This window comes from Myxocyprinus asiaticus, chromosome 6, assembly GCF_019703515.2.
Source record: "Myxocyprinus asiaticus isolate MX2 ecotype Aquarium Trade chromosome 6, UBuf_Myxa_2, whole genome shotgun sequence".
NCBI classification, from domain to species: domain Eukaryota; kingdom Metazoa; phylum Chordata; class Actinopteri; order Cypriniformes; family Catostomidae; genus Myxocyprinus; species Myxocyprinus asiaticus.
In genome coordinates, this window is record NC_059349.1 from 13,313,399 (window position 1) to 13,331,449 (window position 18,051).

Genomic DNA, 18,051 nt, shown 5'->3' on the forward strand with positions numbered 1-18,051 from the left:
TATCTGTTTGGGGGCAGTGGTAGCTCAGCGGTTAAGGCTCTGGGTTACTGATCAGAAGGTCGGGGGTTCAAGATGCCACTGTTGGGCCCTTGAGCAAGGCCCTTGACCCTATCTGCTCCAGGGGCACTGTATCATGGCTGACCCTGCACTCTGACCCCAGCCTAGCTGGGATATGTGAAAAAGAAGAATTTCACTGTATATGTGCAAATGTGTGATGAATAAAGAAAATTAAAAATTAAATTAACTGTCACTGCTAAAAATGTCAAATGTCATTACAAGCCATCACAAAGGAAATGTTGCATTTCAGTACACATCAATACGTAAGTCAGTGAACACAATGTGATTATGTGAAATCAGAGCTTAAGTCACCTTTCCAAAAAACGGAATATACTGATTTCTTCTCTTCCCCTTCGTTGATACTCGTGTTTCAACAGCCTGATCTGATTACTTCACCTTTCTCGGCCCTATCCAATTACTTCAACTCACATCGCTGTGACGTTTCTCCAACACAAGCTTAAACATCTGAAATATGCACATCCAATGCAGCTAAACAATGACTTTTAAATGCTTATTAAAACTGGGTATACTAAATTCGAAATTGCTATTTCACTAGCTTCAAAATAGTAAGTGTTGCTATGCTGATTTTCAAGATATTCTCAGGTGGTAAGAAGGATGCAGACTGATCATTAAAGGAATATTCCGGGTTCAATACAAGTTAAGCTCAATCAACAGCATTTGTGGCATAATGTTGATTACCACAAACAATTATTTTGTCTTGCCCGTCCATTTCTTTAAAAAAAGCAAAAATCTGGTTTACAGTGAGGCACTAACAATGGAAGTGAATGGAGGCCAATCAGTAAACATTTAATACTCACTGTTTCAAAAGTCTAACCACAAGACATAAACAATATGTGTTAACATGATTTTAGTGTGATAAAATCACTTACAAACCTCTTCTGTGTAAAGTTATAGCCACTTTTACAACTTTATTGCCATGATGATGTAATGTCAACAAACCCTAAAACTAATGTAAAAACAATGATTTAAACAACATTACAGATCAAATAATACACAAGTTTTAACAGAAGAATTAATGTAAGTGCTTTTATAAAATTATAAGCTTTCAATTTCTGTCTTTAAACCCTCCAAAAATGGTCCCCATTCACTTCCATTGTAAGTGCCTCACTGTAACCAGATCTGTATTTTAATTTTTTTAAAGAAAAGGAGGAACGAGTCGAAATTGTTTTTTGTGGTAATCAATATTATGCCACAAATGCTGTCGATTCAGCTAAACTTGTATTGAACCTGGAATATTCCTTTAAGTTTGTCAAGTGCTTCTAATGTAAATAAAAGTAATAGCAAAGAGTAAAAACATTGTAAAAGTAAAGTAAAAGTAAATGATAGGCTGTAGGATAAATATTATCTCTGGCACTTGAAAAGTCTGGGGTTATTATATGAGTATTATAAATAATGTTTGGGGCCTGGTTAGCTCAGCAAGTAAAGACACTGACTACCACACCTGGAGTCACGAGTTGGAATCCAGGGCGTGCTGAGTGATTCCAGCCAGGTCTCCTATGCAACCAAATTGGCCCGGTTGCTAGGGAGGGTCACATGGGTTAACCTCCTCATGGTCGCTATAATGTGGTTCTCGCTCTTGGTGGGGCACATGGTGAGTTGTGCGTGGATGCCGCAGAGAATGGTGTGAAGCCTCCACACGTGGTAATGCGCTCAACAAGCCACGTGATAAGATGCGCGGATTGACGGTCTCAGAAGCGGAGGCAACTGAGATTCGTCCTCCGCCACACAGATTGAGGCGAGTCACTACGCCACCACAAGGACTTAGAGCACACTGGGAATTGGGCACTCCAAATTGGGGAGAAAAAAATAATAATGTTTAAAAGTTATTATAAAGTGATACCAATATAAACACATTTACAGTCCTTTAGCAGCAAACATTAAGTTCAGAAGTGGCACATTCAACACTTGTTGCTTCTGCAAGTCTAGACTTCAGCTATCTTTGCTTTGACACTTCCATATTAAGTGTAAACAGCTTATCCACAGGCACTGTTACACCATACATTATACTTCCTCTATCATATAAAGACACTTATAGATGTCCAGTTTAAATTGAAACAGATCATGTTATTGCAACTTATTGATGTAGTATAGTAACTGTGAACGTTTCATTTAAATAATCTTTTTTTTTTTTTTTTTTTTACTAAATAGTAAATAAATGGCCAATATTGACTTGAACTGATTAATGACAAAGCAGCAAGGGAGTCTGATTTGGTTATAAGTATCCATGCTGCTCTTGTAGGTATTCGCTTTGTGCATAGCAAAAGAGACCACAGTCATTTGAAAACATGAAACATGCAAAAGTTGACTCACAGCAGGCATTACATTCAGAGCATCCAAATGGGTGAGGCAAATAACAACAGGTTGTGTGGGGTATTTTCAGGTGCACGAAGCTATCCACCAAGATTCGCAGCTCAATGAGCAGAGAATGGCTTTCTAGGAATGCAGAGTGGCAGTTAAAAACAAGGCCTTGACATCTAGTGGGAATCTATTTTCAATGCGCCCCCTGGTGGACAAACAAATACTCAGTAAGGATACAGTACATTTGAATGAATTTAAAAAGGGTCTCCATGCCTTTAATTAGCATTTTAAACACACATTAAATATTCTTGGTCAACTGTACCTCTAACAATATAAGTCTGCTTAATGCTTGGAAAGAAAACAAGCTAAGAGGTTTGAAGTGAGTGATGGACTGGCATGTCCTCCGTTGAACCTGAAGAGGTAGAATTTTATCTGTTGGGTTGCGGTCAAGGATGTAACCACATATTCAGGATTGGGGGGACCAACTGTAATAATTTAATAATCAACCATGGAAAAACCCATATCAACAGACCCTATTATGAATATTGTCCCCCTCAATGTCTATGGTGGTTACGGCCCTGGTTGCGTGTGTCAGTGTTTCCACACTTGTTCACATGAAACTAGTTTAAACTGCAATTCTGTTCAATTTGTTTTCAGCTACAACACAAAGTATAAAAGTCATGATGCTCCAAGGTGTCACATTTAATGTGTTTTTGTTCATGTTTTGTGATTCATGTCATGTGATTTCCTGTTTTATAGTCATGTCAAGTGTCATTTTTTTGTGTGTGTGTTGGACATCTTCAGAAATTACAACCATTTTAAATTATTATTTCAGAGAACTGTTTTTGTTTGAATTATATTTTTATCATTTCATTTAATTTGTATCTTTCGATTGGCTGGAACCTATTTTCTGATGTCTTTATGTTTGTCAATATAAACATTTCAGTAACTCCCAAACTAGCTTTTTCAGCTTCTTTTCTTTTTGCCATGAGATGAAAAAAGTAGCACATCAACTAGCACAAATGCACATTTTAAAACATAGAAACAAGCCCACTTACAAATTAGGCCTTAAAGGGATAGTTTACCCAAAAATGAAATTTCTCTCATCATTTACTCACTCTCATGCCATCCCAGATGTGAATGAATTTCTATCGTTCTGCAGAACACAATTTCAGCTCTGTAGGTCCATACAGTGCAAGTAAATGGTAACCAGAAATTAGAAACTCAAAAAAGCAAATAAAGGCAGCATAAAAGTAATCCATGAGACTCCAGTGGTCTAATCCATGTCTTCTGAAGTGATATGATAGGTGTGAGTGAGAAACAGATCAATATTTACGTCCTTTTTTTTTCTTTTTTTCTTTTTTACTAGAAATCTCCATTTTCACTTCCACTTTCTTTCACATTTTGAAAGTGAAAGTGGAGATTTATATCTGTTTTATATTTGATTACTTCATATATAGCAATCTGAGCTGCTGGTGAAAGTGTTGGAGGTTTAATACATGATGTCAGGGATTTGGTCATGTAGTAGTAGAGGTTTTTCAACTTTATACACTCAAAAAAATATTTTAGCCTATTTTCAAGATTTATTTCAATTTTTATATTGAATTGTATGGTGTAATTGTGAAATTAATAAAGCTAAAAAATATTTAGAAGTTCGAGATATTAAAAATGTTTGAGTGTATGTCAGTAAACATAGATGAGATTTTCCAGATAGCATCTCTGTTGTTTCCAGATCTATACTAGAGAAATAGGAGCTTTAACACCGCAGGGAAACGGAAGTGCTGTTGACAGAGAAATATAATGAACTAAAAAGGATCACATTTATTCAGCTAAAATAGCTTTACAAAGAAACCTAGAGCGTGGCTATAGAGATCTTCCACACTTTTAAAAGTAAATTAATTAATCAATATTGTATTTTCAGTTCCTTTTCTGGCCGCATTTGATCAAAATGAACGTCAATTTAACTTCAGATCTCACAGATCCAAGTTACAGAAGCAAGACAGACTGTCTCTCATGTTACTTCAGTTTATAATTTACACCTCATATGTTTTATTCTACTGCTTTATGAGCAATCACATGAAATATAATCACACATAACATAAATTAAAACCAGAGACACATAATGAAAACATTTGAGCCCATTAGCAAAAACCCAAGTGAATACATTTTTTTTTTTTTTTTTTTGGAACAAATGTTGATTAGAAATATCATACAATAAAAATAATCAGTGATACTTACCCTTATTTTTGTTTTTGTTACACACATCACATGTCTCTTGTACCGCATATTTGAAATATTTTATGTATTTTAAACTTTGTGTAAAAATTTTAATAAATCATTTTCACCCAATAAATTTGGAAATAGTTTATATTTATTTCACTCTTCGTTAACACTGTCATACTTTTAAAAATGTAATCATTCACATGATATTTTAAGATTGAAAGTCTGGGTCTGGGTCATAGGTTAAATGATAAAATCTAAGTTTATAAGTCATTTGAAATGTAGCAAAAATATATATGATGGGGTTCATAGTTTCCAGTTATAATGTGACCTTTATACAAAAAGAAATTAAAATTTGTTGAATAATAAAAACATTAACCCATAAAAGTATGTGTAAGTAAATGAGTAAAAGACATAAGAGTGTTGATCATTAAGAAGTGTCCTTTCAGAATGACTGCCATTACATCTAAATTTGAAATATGCACCAAACACTACAGGCTAGTATTTTATCCTGTAAACAGTGATGTTGTGTCAGAGCGCTAGGCAACAAAGTGTTTCCTAGCCAGATAAAAATCGACCTAGGATTATGGTGCTCAGGCTTTTAGGTCAAATTAACAAGGTTTTGAAGGAAGTGCGTGCTGTCATTATCTAGATGTCACACCATAATGCTGGTGACACATACTCAGATTGGCTATATTCGGCTCTATTGCCCTGAATCTATTAAATGGTACTTTGCTGAAACAAATTAAATAAAGTCTTTATTTTAGAATAATGTCAATTTTTTTAATTAGCTATATTTTGATACATCATTTCTACATCATCTTTTTCTTTAAAACCAACAAAATCTTTTTTTTTTTTTACGGAAGTCTCTCCTGTGTGGGTCATTTTGCCTCATTTAAAATGTCATGGAAAAGAAGTACGTCAATAACACATAAATCATGTTTTGCATAGAATATATAAAAGGGACGTTCTGAGGCCAGAAAACTCGAACATCCTCCAACAAAACACATCAATAACTTCCATCTTAAGAAAAGAGTAGATTTGACACTTTATCCAGTCATGAGGGTTTTTCTGCTGGCAATGCTGTTGGTGTTTGTTGCATGGGCAGGTTCAGCTCAGTCTCAGAAGCCTCTCAGGCTGTGTGGCCGGGAGTTTGTTCGGGCTGTGGTCTACACATGTGGGGGTTCCAGATGGAGGAGGAGCCAAACCGAGGGCCCCATAAATGGTCAGTATGCACCTTAGCATTCCTTAATTTCTATTATCAATCAGGTTTCCCAAATCTTTTAAACAAAGAATTTCCACAGCTTTTCCAGGATTGTTAAAGGATTTTTTAAAACATAGTTTTTGCACTAACAAAAAGCAATTTCCATCACATTAATTTTCATGATTTGTCAAAACCTACAAAATATAGTAAATTATATTTATTATATTTATATATTGTTGATGAGAGAGGTCAACAGAGAATGGCCAGACTGGTCCAAGCTGACAGGAAGGTGACTCTCTTCAATTCTGCTGTTGTAGACCATCCACCTCAAGGTTCAACATGTTGTGCATTCTGAGATGCTATTCTGCTCACCACAGTTATACAGAGTGATTATCTGAGTTACTTTAGCCTTTCTGTCAGATCAAACCAGTCTGGCCATTCTCTGTTGACCTCTCTCATCAACAGGTGTTTCCGTCCACATAACTGCCGCTCACTGGATGTTTTTTGTTTTTGGCACCATTCTGAGTAAATTCTAGAGACTGTTGAGTGTGAAAATCCCAGGAGATCAGCAGTTACAGAAATACTCAAACCAGCCCATCTGGCACCAACAATCATGCCATGGTCAAAATAAATGAGATCACATTTTTTCCCCATACTGATGGTTGATGTGAACATTAACTGAAGCTCCTGACCTGTATCTACATGATTTTATACATTACACTGCTGCCACATGATTCAATTATTAGATAATTGCATGAATAAGTAGATGTACAGGTGTTCATAATAAAGTGACCTTTATATATATATATATAAATGTCATATTTTAAAGAACTGATTAAAAATGTAATTGTATTCGGATGATTGCTTGGAATGTATATGTAATCTAATTACATTTTCTGATGTCTATTACAGTTGGCTTATTCTGGTCATGATTGGCGCTAACAAGACCTTAACAAGTCTTATCCAGCAGAGGGCATACAAAGCCTAAATACTGTATATGTTTGTACACTATGATGCTATCTAACCATGTATTTAGGTTGTGTATGCCCTCTTCATAACATTTCTAACACAATCCCTTGTTTATGATGTAGTACTGTAATTATGAGGCGGGGTTGATGGTGGGTTGGCAACATTTACAGTGAACTGACTCTGATTCTACGCAGGCTATGAACTTCAGACTGGTGTGGAGTCGTTCAAGGTCACTGCAGAAATGGACAGAGTCAGAAGAGAACTAGACACAATGCTGCCCGTAATGTGCTGTCAAGTGGGCTGTCGGAAAAGTGATATTGTTCTCTTGTGCTGAGATGCTTTTAATCCATTTCTGAGCACTTAAATGACAAGAGACTGTGGTGTATTTCATATATTTAAAATGTGTTAAATGAGTATTCAATGACAACAGTTTATTGTTAAGAGACTATAACAAACTTGTTAGATGGTGACGTATCAAGTCCATTATTAAGGTTTGCATCACATGTTTTCTCTCTATTCAGATGTATATGGCTGTTAATAAATGCAGCTATTTTTCTTTACTCTCTTCTGGCTTCTGTGCATTGCTTAAAAATTCCCCAACTCCACACAATCCAAAAAAATAAATAAAATAAAAATACAAATAAAAATCAGATCTTGTTTTCCATGAATTTCATGAAATGATTTTCAGAGAGAAACAGAATATTCAATGAGAAAAAACGTAGGACTTGATTTTATCCATCAGGAACTGATTGGATCATGAAAAGTGTGCGTTCCACACCAGACTTTGAAATCAAATATGAGTTCACAAAACAATCAATGCTGAAATGCGCACAAAGATTGGATTGAAACTGATCAGGGACAAATGGGATCCTTCAAAAGGCTATGCAGAGACGCAGCTGATATCCCACAGTCAGAAGAAAAATTGTTACGAATAAATTGTTTCTATAATACTTCTTCTATATTACATCACCATAAGGGAGTAAGTCAAGTTTCTGAAAATTGAAACAGGCATCACTGATGTGTAAATGTGGGTGGTTATTCAAAACAAGCAAGTACAACCCCCAATATTTATACCATGATCAATGGAAACATGTAAATGCTTCACGTTGCAACCCCCCCAATTTTCAAGCTGAATCTACACCCTTGCAGAGGGGCACCTCAGCCCTTTTGGGCAAAGGAGTATGGCTTGGGCAACTATAACCACCCCCCTGTGCATGTCCCAGATAGATAACCTGTAAAACCTATTTTGCTTTTGCATTTGCATTGTGGGCGTACAATGATTTGCAAACTCCAGCAATGGACCATTGTATCACACACAAATGCGAAAATGAAAGCAAACAAGTCCGTGTTTGCACAGCTTGTCTCAACTCCTAAAGGTGTGTCTAACAGCAGATTCATCACACTGTCTATAGCAGTTCTCCAAATGCTTTGTTTTATTATTACCTAACTGGATATTATTTGTACCGTATATTAAACGAATGTACTCCGATAAACTTTTGTAAAACTATTTTTTCCAACAAAACACAGTTCAGAAGACGACATAAACTAAGGTATGTTCACGATTAAGGTCTAAAATATTTGATGTACAGTATTGATTTCAACAGCAGAATTGTAACGATGTACTAAAGTGTCTATAATGTGTGAAAATAATCACATCTGTTTGTAGCTCAGATAAAAACATAAATAAATTATTAATAGTGTTGAGGTGTATATCAGCACTGGGTGTAAACTTTCATATATATTACAATAATAACAATAAAAATGATATCAATTTTATAATAGTTTAATTATGGTATTAGCTGTATGAAATTATCATGTTTTTATTATTTTCAATTTTGTGATTTTGTTTTTAAGTAGCCTACATAAAAACACATTGCCGGGGTGATTAGAAACAAAAGATGTCCTAATTAAATTTTCAGTTTTTACTGACAATCATTGGTATGTTTGATATTTCTGATTACCCCTACTACATTACTGTTGTTTTACTTATCAATGTCCAGATCTATTAAATGATTCAAAAGTACATTAAAAATGCAATTCCTTGATAATTACTTGAATACACCTCTTATATGATGAACGTGTTTTCAATTTCAGAGTTCAAAGTCATTTCAATATTTATTTCTGGGGCGTAAAGTTACAAATGTCATGTGGTGCAACTGTCAGGAGAAAGTCTAAAAAAATCAAATTTTGAAAAAATAAAAAGTCTAATTTAAAGCTGATATACTTTTTAAAAGAAATGCATGAGTAATCCAGAATATTCTTTTATTATTATTTATTTAAAAAAAAAAAATAAGCAGTGATTAATTTTAACTCATTTTAAAATGCGATTAATATTTGACAAACTTTGGGCCATCGCATCAAAGTCATGTAGTGTACCAACATGTAGATAGCCATTTTGTTGTTTATGTTGACAAAATCCATAAAACAGAGATGTCCCCTTTAGAACATCAAGACTGAGTTTGAAGTTTTAAAAATAAAAAATTATAAAAAGGTATATTTTGTTCGGGTAATTTGGTGTAGCCCTTAAAAATGTCTTGATATTCTTGACTCAAAAATATTTTTACCCTGAAAAATTAGTTAATAATTAAGATACACTCTCATGACACCACATGACATTTTTAAAGTCATTTAATATTTTTTTGTAGAAAATGCTTCAAATTGGACACAAATTGCATTTCTACGAATTTACGTGTGTTTTAAACTTGAATTTTAAAACCTCAGACATCCTTATTTGTCACTGATCCTAACACAGCACTTTATTGATGGAGATTTGACACAATGATCAATATAAACAGTGCTATATAATGTAATATCTGCATTGTAAAATTAATGTTTTTGAGTGATATTAATTGATGAGGGAGCTTTCTTCCTTTTTGCCCCCAACTTTTCTATGGATCACATGACTTTTAAAAAACATAGCTATGGATTTCACAGCAGATAGCACCACCAATATAACAGCTTTTAAGAATGTATGGCTTTGTATACATATATTTCACAACAAGTTCATTAATTCCTTTAACAATCACTTTTATTTAATTAGAACAACTAATAGTTTGTGTCTCTGGAGACAAAAGAAATGTGACATAGTTTTTAATTTTCCTGATGAAGATGCACAGTATCCTACTGTACCTTGCGTATGTCATGTGGAACGATTGTGTAACATGCAAATTACATATATTTGAATATATTTTCAGACTTAAATTTTCTATGGAGAGATAAAAGAAGGCTGCAAATAAAATGAATCTTTCTGATGATACAGAGGAGGGGGGATCTGTTCAGCACCAGTCTCCTGAAATCAGTGATGGAACACTGACCTTTGACCCCAGGTGACACAACATTAAATCTGAATGTTGTATGTACTGTAGTATAGTAGAGATTTATATTTTTTACATTGTTGTCTTGATTTTTGTCATAAGGCAGAAGATACACACAGCAGCATCGTCAGAACCCAGCTGTGTTTCTGTGAAGAGTAATTGGTCTATTGATCACCCCCCTGGATTAACTGATGCAAAAATGACCTCTGACCAAAGGTAAGGCAGGGCACATTAAAAATAACTTCAAGTAATGCTACATAGAAGCTACATGAATACTTTGATATTTGTGATAATTTTATATATTATTCAAAAATGCTGTTTCACGTGCTGTTACAGTGTGAGATTCAGCAGGCAGTCAGTTTCTGCTGCTGCAACCCACTGTTACACAGAACCAGCTCTGCAGATACATCATCAAGTGGAAGATGTCCTGCAGAGAGTCAAAAATGATCACAGAACCAGAATGAAGGACAAGTATGACAGTTTATTTGAAGGAATCAACACACAAGAGGATAAAACCCTCCTGAACAAGATTTACACACAGCTCTACATCATTGAGGGAGAGAGTGAAGGGGTGAATAAAGAACATGAGGTTTTACAGATAGAGAAAACACAACTTTTACAAGACACTCCAATCAAGCTCAATGACATATTCAATCCCACACCTAAACAAGGATGTGAGAAGAAGAGAAAAAAGTGTAAAGCAAAAATAAAGACAGTGCTTACTAAAGGCATCGCTGGAATCGGAAAAACAGTCTCTGTGCAGAAGTTTGTTCTCAGTTGGGCTGAGGGAAATGCAAATCAGGATGTAGATTTCATGTTTCTTCTTCCATTTCGAGAGCTAAACTTGATCAGAGACCAACAGATTAGTCTTCATAATCTACTGCTTGTCTTCTACCCTGAACTTCAAGATCTGGACTCACAGATATATAATGAGTGCAAAATTGTGTTCATCTTTGATGGTCTGGATGAAAACAGAAATCCACTAACTTTTTCAGACATTGAGAGAGTTTGTGATGTAACTATGACATCATCAATTGGTGCATTGATCTCAAATCTAATCAAAGGAGAGTTGCTTCCTTCAGCTCTCATCTGGATAACATCCAGACCAGCAGCAGCCAGTCAGATCCCCTCTCAGTACATCAGCCGTGCTACAGAAATTCAGGGATTTATTAATACTCATAAGGAGAAATATTTCAGGAAGAGAATCAGTGATGAGCATCAAGCCAACAAAATCATCTCACACATCAGAAAAACAAGAAGCCTCCACATCATGTGCCACATACCACTCTTCTGTTGGATCTCAGCCACTGTGTTTCAAAAATCCCTGGAAAAACAAGATGTCGAAGAAATTCCCAAAACTCTGACTGAAATGTACATACACTTTCTACTCATTCAGTTAACCATGATGAATCAGAAATATGACAAAAGAGATCCAAAGAAAGCCTTCCAGTCAGACAGAGATGTGATTGAGAAACTTGCCGAACTGGCATTCAAACAGCTGATGAAGGGCAACGTCATGTTCTATGAGGAGGACCTGAGAGAGAGTGGTATAGATGTCAATGTGGCTTCAGTGTATTCTGGGATTTTCACTGAGATCTTTAAGGAGGAATCTGTGATTTATCAGAGGAAGGTCTACAGCTTTATACATCTGAGCTTTCAGGAGTTTCTTGCTGCTTTTTATTGGTTTTATTGCTATGTATGTAACACTATGAATAAAGTGTTTCATCCACTTAAGGTTTTTGATTCACTGCATAATTTACTCAAAGGAGTCATAGATGAAGCCTTAATGAATGAAAGTGGACACTTGGACCTTTTCCTCCGATTCTTATTGGGCATCACACTGGAGTCCAATCAGAGACTCCTGCAGGATCTACTGACCCGCACAGAGAACAGCACAGAGAGCATCAAGAAAACAGCTAGTTACATTAAAGACATAATCAAAGAAGAACATGACAGACTCTCAGCTGGAAAACCCATCAATCTCTTTCTCTGTCTATTTGAACTGAATGACAAATCTCTGTACAGAGAGATCAAGGAGTTTGTGAAATCAGAGAAACTCTCAGAGAAGAAACTCTCTGCGTCACACTGCTCAGCAATAGCCTACATGCTTCAGATGTCAGAGGAGGTGCTGGATGAGCTGGACCTGAAGAAATACAATGTGTCAGAGGAAGGCAGAAGACGACTGATACCAGCTGTGATGAACTGCAGAAAAGCTTTGTAAGTATATAATTTAAATACAGTATATTACAAAATTATAAGACTGTTTGTCAGCATGTTTGTGCAGACTGAGTGAAACTCTTGTTGTTCTGTGATGTGCTGCATAGCACACTTTAGGGGGAAATTCACTAAGAATGAACTGCGCCCATTAATAGTTTTTTTTATTTGCACGGACTGTCTGCATTATTGTAGCACCCGACTCAATGAAGGAATTAGGCAAATAATTATGGTGCCAACATTGCCAAAAATTAAGTGCTGGACACAGGGGGCATAGAACTTTAAACTTATTTCTCAGTGTTGATAACTGATAATGAGAATGATTGTAATAGTACTAACACAGATAGATGGATGGATGGGTGGATGGATGGATAATTAGATAGAAGCAGAAAGAAAAAGTAAATATATGGAAAAACATACCCCAGATCTCCCTAAAATGGTTAAACTACCACGATCTGCCCTACCTGACTAAGACTACAGCATCACTCCACCAATGCGATCAAGGCACCTGAATCGGCTCTTTAAAATGCTAAAAGTGTGCTCCACAACACAGTCCTTCTGGTGATATAGGCTATCGTGTAAAAGTCTAATTGACTCAAGGATGATAAAATGACAATAATAATGAATGTTTATGAGCATGTATTAGTTATTATCCATTAAAATGACCATTAGAATGTTGTATTTTGCTCTCTTTCAGTCTTGCTGAATGTAATCTCACTGATCAGTCTACTAAAACAGTGGCTTCAGCTCTAATGTCAGAAAACTCCCCTCTGAAAGAGCTGGATCTGAGTAACAATGACCTGCGCGATTCAGGAGTGAAGCTGCTCTCTGATGGACTGAAGAATACAAACTGTCAACTGGAAATACTGAGGTGTGTAAAGATAAAGCTGTTTAACCCACATTACTTTTCTAATTTTGTTGAACACAAATGTATTAATTTGTAAGTTTATTAATCCTGTAACATATAACTAGAAGTTCGTACACCTAGAAAAATAGTCTCACCAGTTTAGCTTAAACCTAACGTGTAACAGTATAAAGATGGGCAAGGAGGAGGCTGAACCGGCTGAACAGTAAACATAAAATTTAAATGTCAAACTCAACTTAAAACCAACATAAACAAACATGCAGCATGGCTGAGTGCGTCTCTCTCTCGAACTGGCACCTCCAGCTTGTCTTTATCCCCCTCCCGGCTAATTCATAGCTGGCCATGTGTCTTCACAGCCCGGACCTGCCTTCCTCCTCGTCACACTAAGCTTTAAATAACTTTTTTTAACTGAAGAATTCAGGTGCTTTTAAAAACATTTACAATCATGTGCTCACAAGTGAAGATATCTAGCACAACAAAAGAGCACAATGTCAAATCCCCTTTCTTTCTATAGGTTATCTGGCTGTATGCTGACAGAGGATATGTTGTTTGTATTTGGCTTCAGCTCTGAGATCAAACCCTTTACATCTGAGAGAGCTGGATCTTAGCTACAATTACCCAGGAGACTCAGGAGAGAAGCTTTCTGATCTGCTGGGGGATTCAAGCTTCAAACTGGAGAAACTACAGTATGTTGAGTAGAAGTACTCATGGCACAATTTTGTGTGTTTTGTGGTATATAAATATGTAAAACAAATAATACATAATAATGAATAGGCCTTGTTAAAGGAATAGTTCACCCAAAAATGAAAAACCTGTCATCATTTACACACTGTCATGCCATCCCAGATGTGTATGACTTTCTTTCTTCTGTTGAACACAAATAATGATTTTTTGAAGAATATCTCAGCTCGGTAGGTCCAAACAATGCAAGTGAAGGGTGACCAGAACTTTGAAACTCCAAAAATCAAACTGCAATGGCAAGATGTAAAATGAAAAAGAGTCCAAACCAATTGGATCACTTCTGGGGACATGGATTAAACCACTGGAGTCATATGGATCACTTTTATGCTGCCTTTATGTGCTTTTTGGAGCTTCAAAGATTTGGTCATCATTTAATTGCATTGTGTGGATCAACAGAGCTGAAATATTCTTTTAAAAATCTTTGTTTGTGTTCTACATAAAAAAAGAAAGTCATACACATTTGGGATGGCATGAGGGTGAGTAAATGATGAGAGAATTTTCATTTTATGCATTGTACTGCTGCCACATGATTGGCTGATTAGATGATTGCATGAATAAGTAGGTGTACAGGTGTTTCAATAAGGTGCTCAGTGTGTGTATAGTTATATTAACAGTTTCAGCATTTCAAGTCTACCTCTGACAGATTGACGAACTCAACTCAAAATGGATTGCTGTGGACTGTAGACAAGTTATTTAGGCTTTTCTAAATTCTAAATTCTCCCAAGTGGTAAATGATAGCAAGCAACAACTTCAGGAGGGGGCAAGGCCAAAATAGCAAACAAAAAAATATATTATTTTGATCATTAAATATTGAATTATCTTCATTTAAGGACCTTTCTCAGCAAAAAGAAAATGTTATATTTGCGATTAATTCTATAAATTAACTGGCACGTCATGTGATTATTATTTTTTTATTAAAAAATAATAATCACATGACAGCCCTACATTTTTTATTCATTTGAAGAAGAAACCCTAGAGCGTGACATAATTTCCTGTTGCCCATATTCATTGCAGTACTAGTGTTTATGTAATTTTTCATGCTCAGTGCCTAGTGTAGCTGCACCTTTAGTTACAGGTTCACTGCATGTAAAAAGTACACAAATGATGTGTGTCGAGCCGATATTAGATATAACAATATTAGCATATAAGACAGAGTATTTATTTGGGGAAGAAAGGGAGAGATGCATGTATCATGTATTAAACTATTTACCATGTTTTATTTGTTTTTTATTTATTTATTTTATTTTATTTATTTTTTTGCCTCCCTCAGTCTGGACCATAATGAACACTTCAGAATGACACCAGGACTAAAAAAATGTAGGTCATCTTTGTTGTTATTGACCTCCCTTATTTATACATGCACATGTATTTCTCACAAGAGTTCTAATCTTTGTTTTATGTGCAGATGCCTGTGATCTCACACTGAATGAAAACACAGCACACACTCTTCTCATTCTGACTGAGGACAGCAAAAAAGTAACATGGACAAAAGAGAAACAGCCATATCCTGATCATCCAGAGAGATTCATGCATCCGCAGCAGATTCTGTGTAGAGAGAGTCTGTCTGAACGCTGTTACTGGGAGGTTGAACTGAAAGGCTGGGCCCATATAGCTATGACATATAAAGGAATCAACAGGAAAGGAGAGACTGACTGCCAATTTGGAATCAATGAAAAATCCTGGAGTTTGTACAGCTGTGACACAATCTATACTGTCTGGCACAACAATAAGAGAACAAACATATCTGCCCCTTCAGCCTCCTCTAACAGAGTGGGAGTGTATCTGGACTGGCAGGGCGGCTCTTTGTCCTTCTATAGCATCTCTGACACACAGTCTCTCACACACATTCACACATTTCACTCCACATTCACTGAGCCCCTTTATGCAGGATTTAGACTTTATCCTGATTGTTCAGTGTCTCTGTGTCAGATTTTACAAAGTTAAAATAACCATCTTTCAACTTTTTCCTTTAATGCACAGTTTTGCGCACGCACACACACACACACACACACACACACACACACACACACACACACACACACACACACACAAAACACTCTGGTCTCATGCATTTAAATCCTGAGAAAAGTATGTCCCACCCTGTTTATACACATTAATGCAAACTCTTTCACCACAAGGGGTCAAGGTTTCACTGGTTAGTATGGCTCATTTAGCCCATGCAGGTAGACGTAACTACACCATCAGGGCCCAAAAAACATCTTTCCCAATTAAAAGCCATTCAAAAGTGTCTTCTGTCGCTACCTCTCTGTAAAGTAATGTGTAGTTGCTTAATATGTAATCTAATAAGTCTTCAAAATTGTAAACAGAAGTGGTGTTGAAAAGCCATGCATTGCAGTTTTATCTTGTTACGACTGATGTTTCAAACTTCTTTTGCCTCACATATAGCCTGTCAACAGTTATGAATTACATTTACATTAAAATAAAATACATTAATTATCCTGAAATATGATAGCTTATTTAAATACATATTTACTGTTATGCTGTATGTAAAACTAGTTCTGGAATAATATTTACACATGCACGTCTTTTTTTTTCTCCCCTTTTTCTTCCCAATCCGGGTGGCGGCAGAAGAATCTCAGTTGCCTCTGCATCTGAGACCGTCAGTCCGTGCATCTTATCTCGTGGTTTGTTGAGCGTGTTACCACAGAGACGTAGCGCGTGTGGAGGCTTCATGCTATTCTCCACGGCATCCATGCGCAACTCACCGCACGCCCCACCCAGAGCGAACCACATTATAGTGACCACGAGGAGGTTAACCCAACTTGACTCTACCCTCCCTAGCAACTGGGCCAATTTGGTTGCTTGGGAGACCTGGTTGGGGTCACTCAGCATGCCCTGGATTCAAACTCATGACTCCAGGTGTGGTAGTCAGCGTCTTTACTTGGTGAGCTACCCAGGCCCCCCACATGCACATCTTTAGTACTTTATTGATATGCATAAATGAAATAAATGTTTTCTTATGTTTTGGATGTAATTAAATGCCTATTTATGGTGCTTACACCTTTAATTAGAAAACTGAATTCATTATGTTACATGATGGGACTGTCACAAATTAAGGTTTCTTTTTTGTCTTTATTCTTGTTTGAATTTTATTTATTGTATTTTTCCGGTGGATGTTTTTGTAGTTCTGTTTGTGGTTTTGGGTGTGTGGAAACCAGCAACCAGATAAAATAATTTTTTTCATCTGCTGTGTTTTATGCAATGATTCTCAACTGATGGATCACAAGTGTGTTACACAGGTAGCAGGGGGGAAAAAACAATGCTAAAAGCAAATAACAAAATGCAAGTTTTTATTAATTAAAGGGATAGTTCTTCCAAAAATGAAAATTATCTCATCATTTACTCACCCTTGTGCCATCCCAGATGTGTATGACTGTGTATGACAATGCAAGTGAATGGTGACCAGATCTTTGAAGGTCAAAAAATCACATAAAGCAGCATAAAAGTAATCCATACGACTCCAGTGGTTAAATCCATGTCTTCTGAAGTGATATGATAGGTGTGGGTGAGAAACAGATCAATATTGAAGTCCTTTTTTTCAATAAATGTCCATTTTCACCTTCTTTCACATTTTTAAAATGAAAGTGGAGGTTTAAAGTAAAAGATTACTTAAATATTGATCTGTTTCTCACCCACACCTATCATATCACTTCAGAACCACTGGAGTCATATGGGTTACTTTTATGCTGCTTTATGTGATTTTCTGATCTTCAAAGTTCTGGTCACCATTCACTTGCATTGTTGGGACCTACAGAGCTGAAATATTCTTCTAAAAATCTTTGTTTGTGTTCAGCAGAACAAATTAAGTCATACACATCCGGGATGGCATGAGGGTGAGTAAATTAAGTGAGAATTTTCATTTTTGGTTGAACTATTCCTTTAATATTATTACATGCATGTACTGTCAACAAACAATACAGTTGGTAGATCTGCAGTTGTCTCGGCTTGCTACAAAGCCCTGGCTCAAAAATAGTTCCAAGCAGACTGTGGTAATTGCTAAAAGCTCATCCAAAACTGGACCAGCTCTCCTGTCCATTCTAGTCTTTCACCTGTGCTCACTGCAACATTCTTGATACAGCTGTTCATCTGAAAAGAATTACATGCAGACAGAAATGCAGTTACATCTG

At 36.1% G+C, this 18,051-nt stretch overlaps 2 protein-coding genes across 2 annotated transcripts; both read left to right on the forward strand.

The window, feature by feature from the left end:
• Positions 1-5,463: 5,463 nt before the first annotated feature.
• Positions 5,464-7,138, forward strand: LOC127442500 (relaxin-3-like). The gene is made up of 2 exons (XM_051700580.1): positions 5,464-5,821; positions 6,964-7,138. The coding sequence occupies exons 1-2, from the start codon at positions 5,656-5,658 to the stop codon at positions 7,101-7,103; spliced, it is 306 nt and encodes a 101-aa protein (XP_051556540.1). The 5' UTR covers positions 5,464-5,655; the 3' UTR covers positions 7,104-7,138.
• A 1,040-nt stretch (positions 7,139-8,178) lies between these two features.
• On the forward strand, positions 8,179-17,317 carry LOC127442198 (NLR family CARD domain-containing protein 3-like). Its single transcript, XM_051700049.1, has 8 exons — positions 8,179-8,319; positions 9,964-10,095; positions 10,186-10,299; positions 10,420-12,300; positions 12,995-13,172; positions 13,700-13,848; positions 15,174-15,220; positions 15,309-17,317. Exons 2-8 carry the CDS (start codon positions 10,007-10,009, stop codon positions 15,845-15,847), a joined length of 2,997 nt encoding a protein of 998 aa, XP_051556009.1. The 5' UTR covers positions 8,179-8,319; positions 9,964-10,006; the 3' UTR covers positions 15,848-17,317.
• The last annotated feature ends 734 nt before the right edge of the window (positions 17,318-18,051 follow it).

Bases quoted from the DNA above. Each gene is read 5' to 3' on its own strand.
- LOC127442500 (XM_051700580.1), top strand. From the start codon at position 5,656: ATGAGGGTTTTTCTGCTGGCAATGCTGTTGGTGTTTGTTGCATGGGCA. The intron at 5,822-6,963 runs GTCAGTATGCAC...GATTCTACGCAG, and splicing joins AACCGAGGGCCCCATAAATG to GCTATGAACTTCAGACTGGT.
- LOC127442198 (XM_051700049.1), top strand. From the start codon at position 10,007: ATGAATCTTTCTGATGATACAGAGGAGGGGGGATCTGTTCAGCACCAG. The intron at 12,301-12,994 runs GTAAGTATATAA...GCTCTCTTTCAG, and splicing joins ATGAACTGCAGAAAAGCTTT to TCTTGCTGAATGTAATCTCA. The intron at 13,173-13,699 runs GTAAAGATAAAG...GTATGCTGACAG, and splicing joins AACTGGAAATACTGAGGTGT to AGGATATGTTGTTTGTATTT.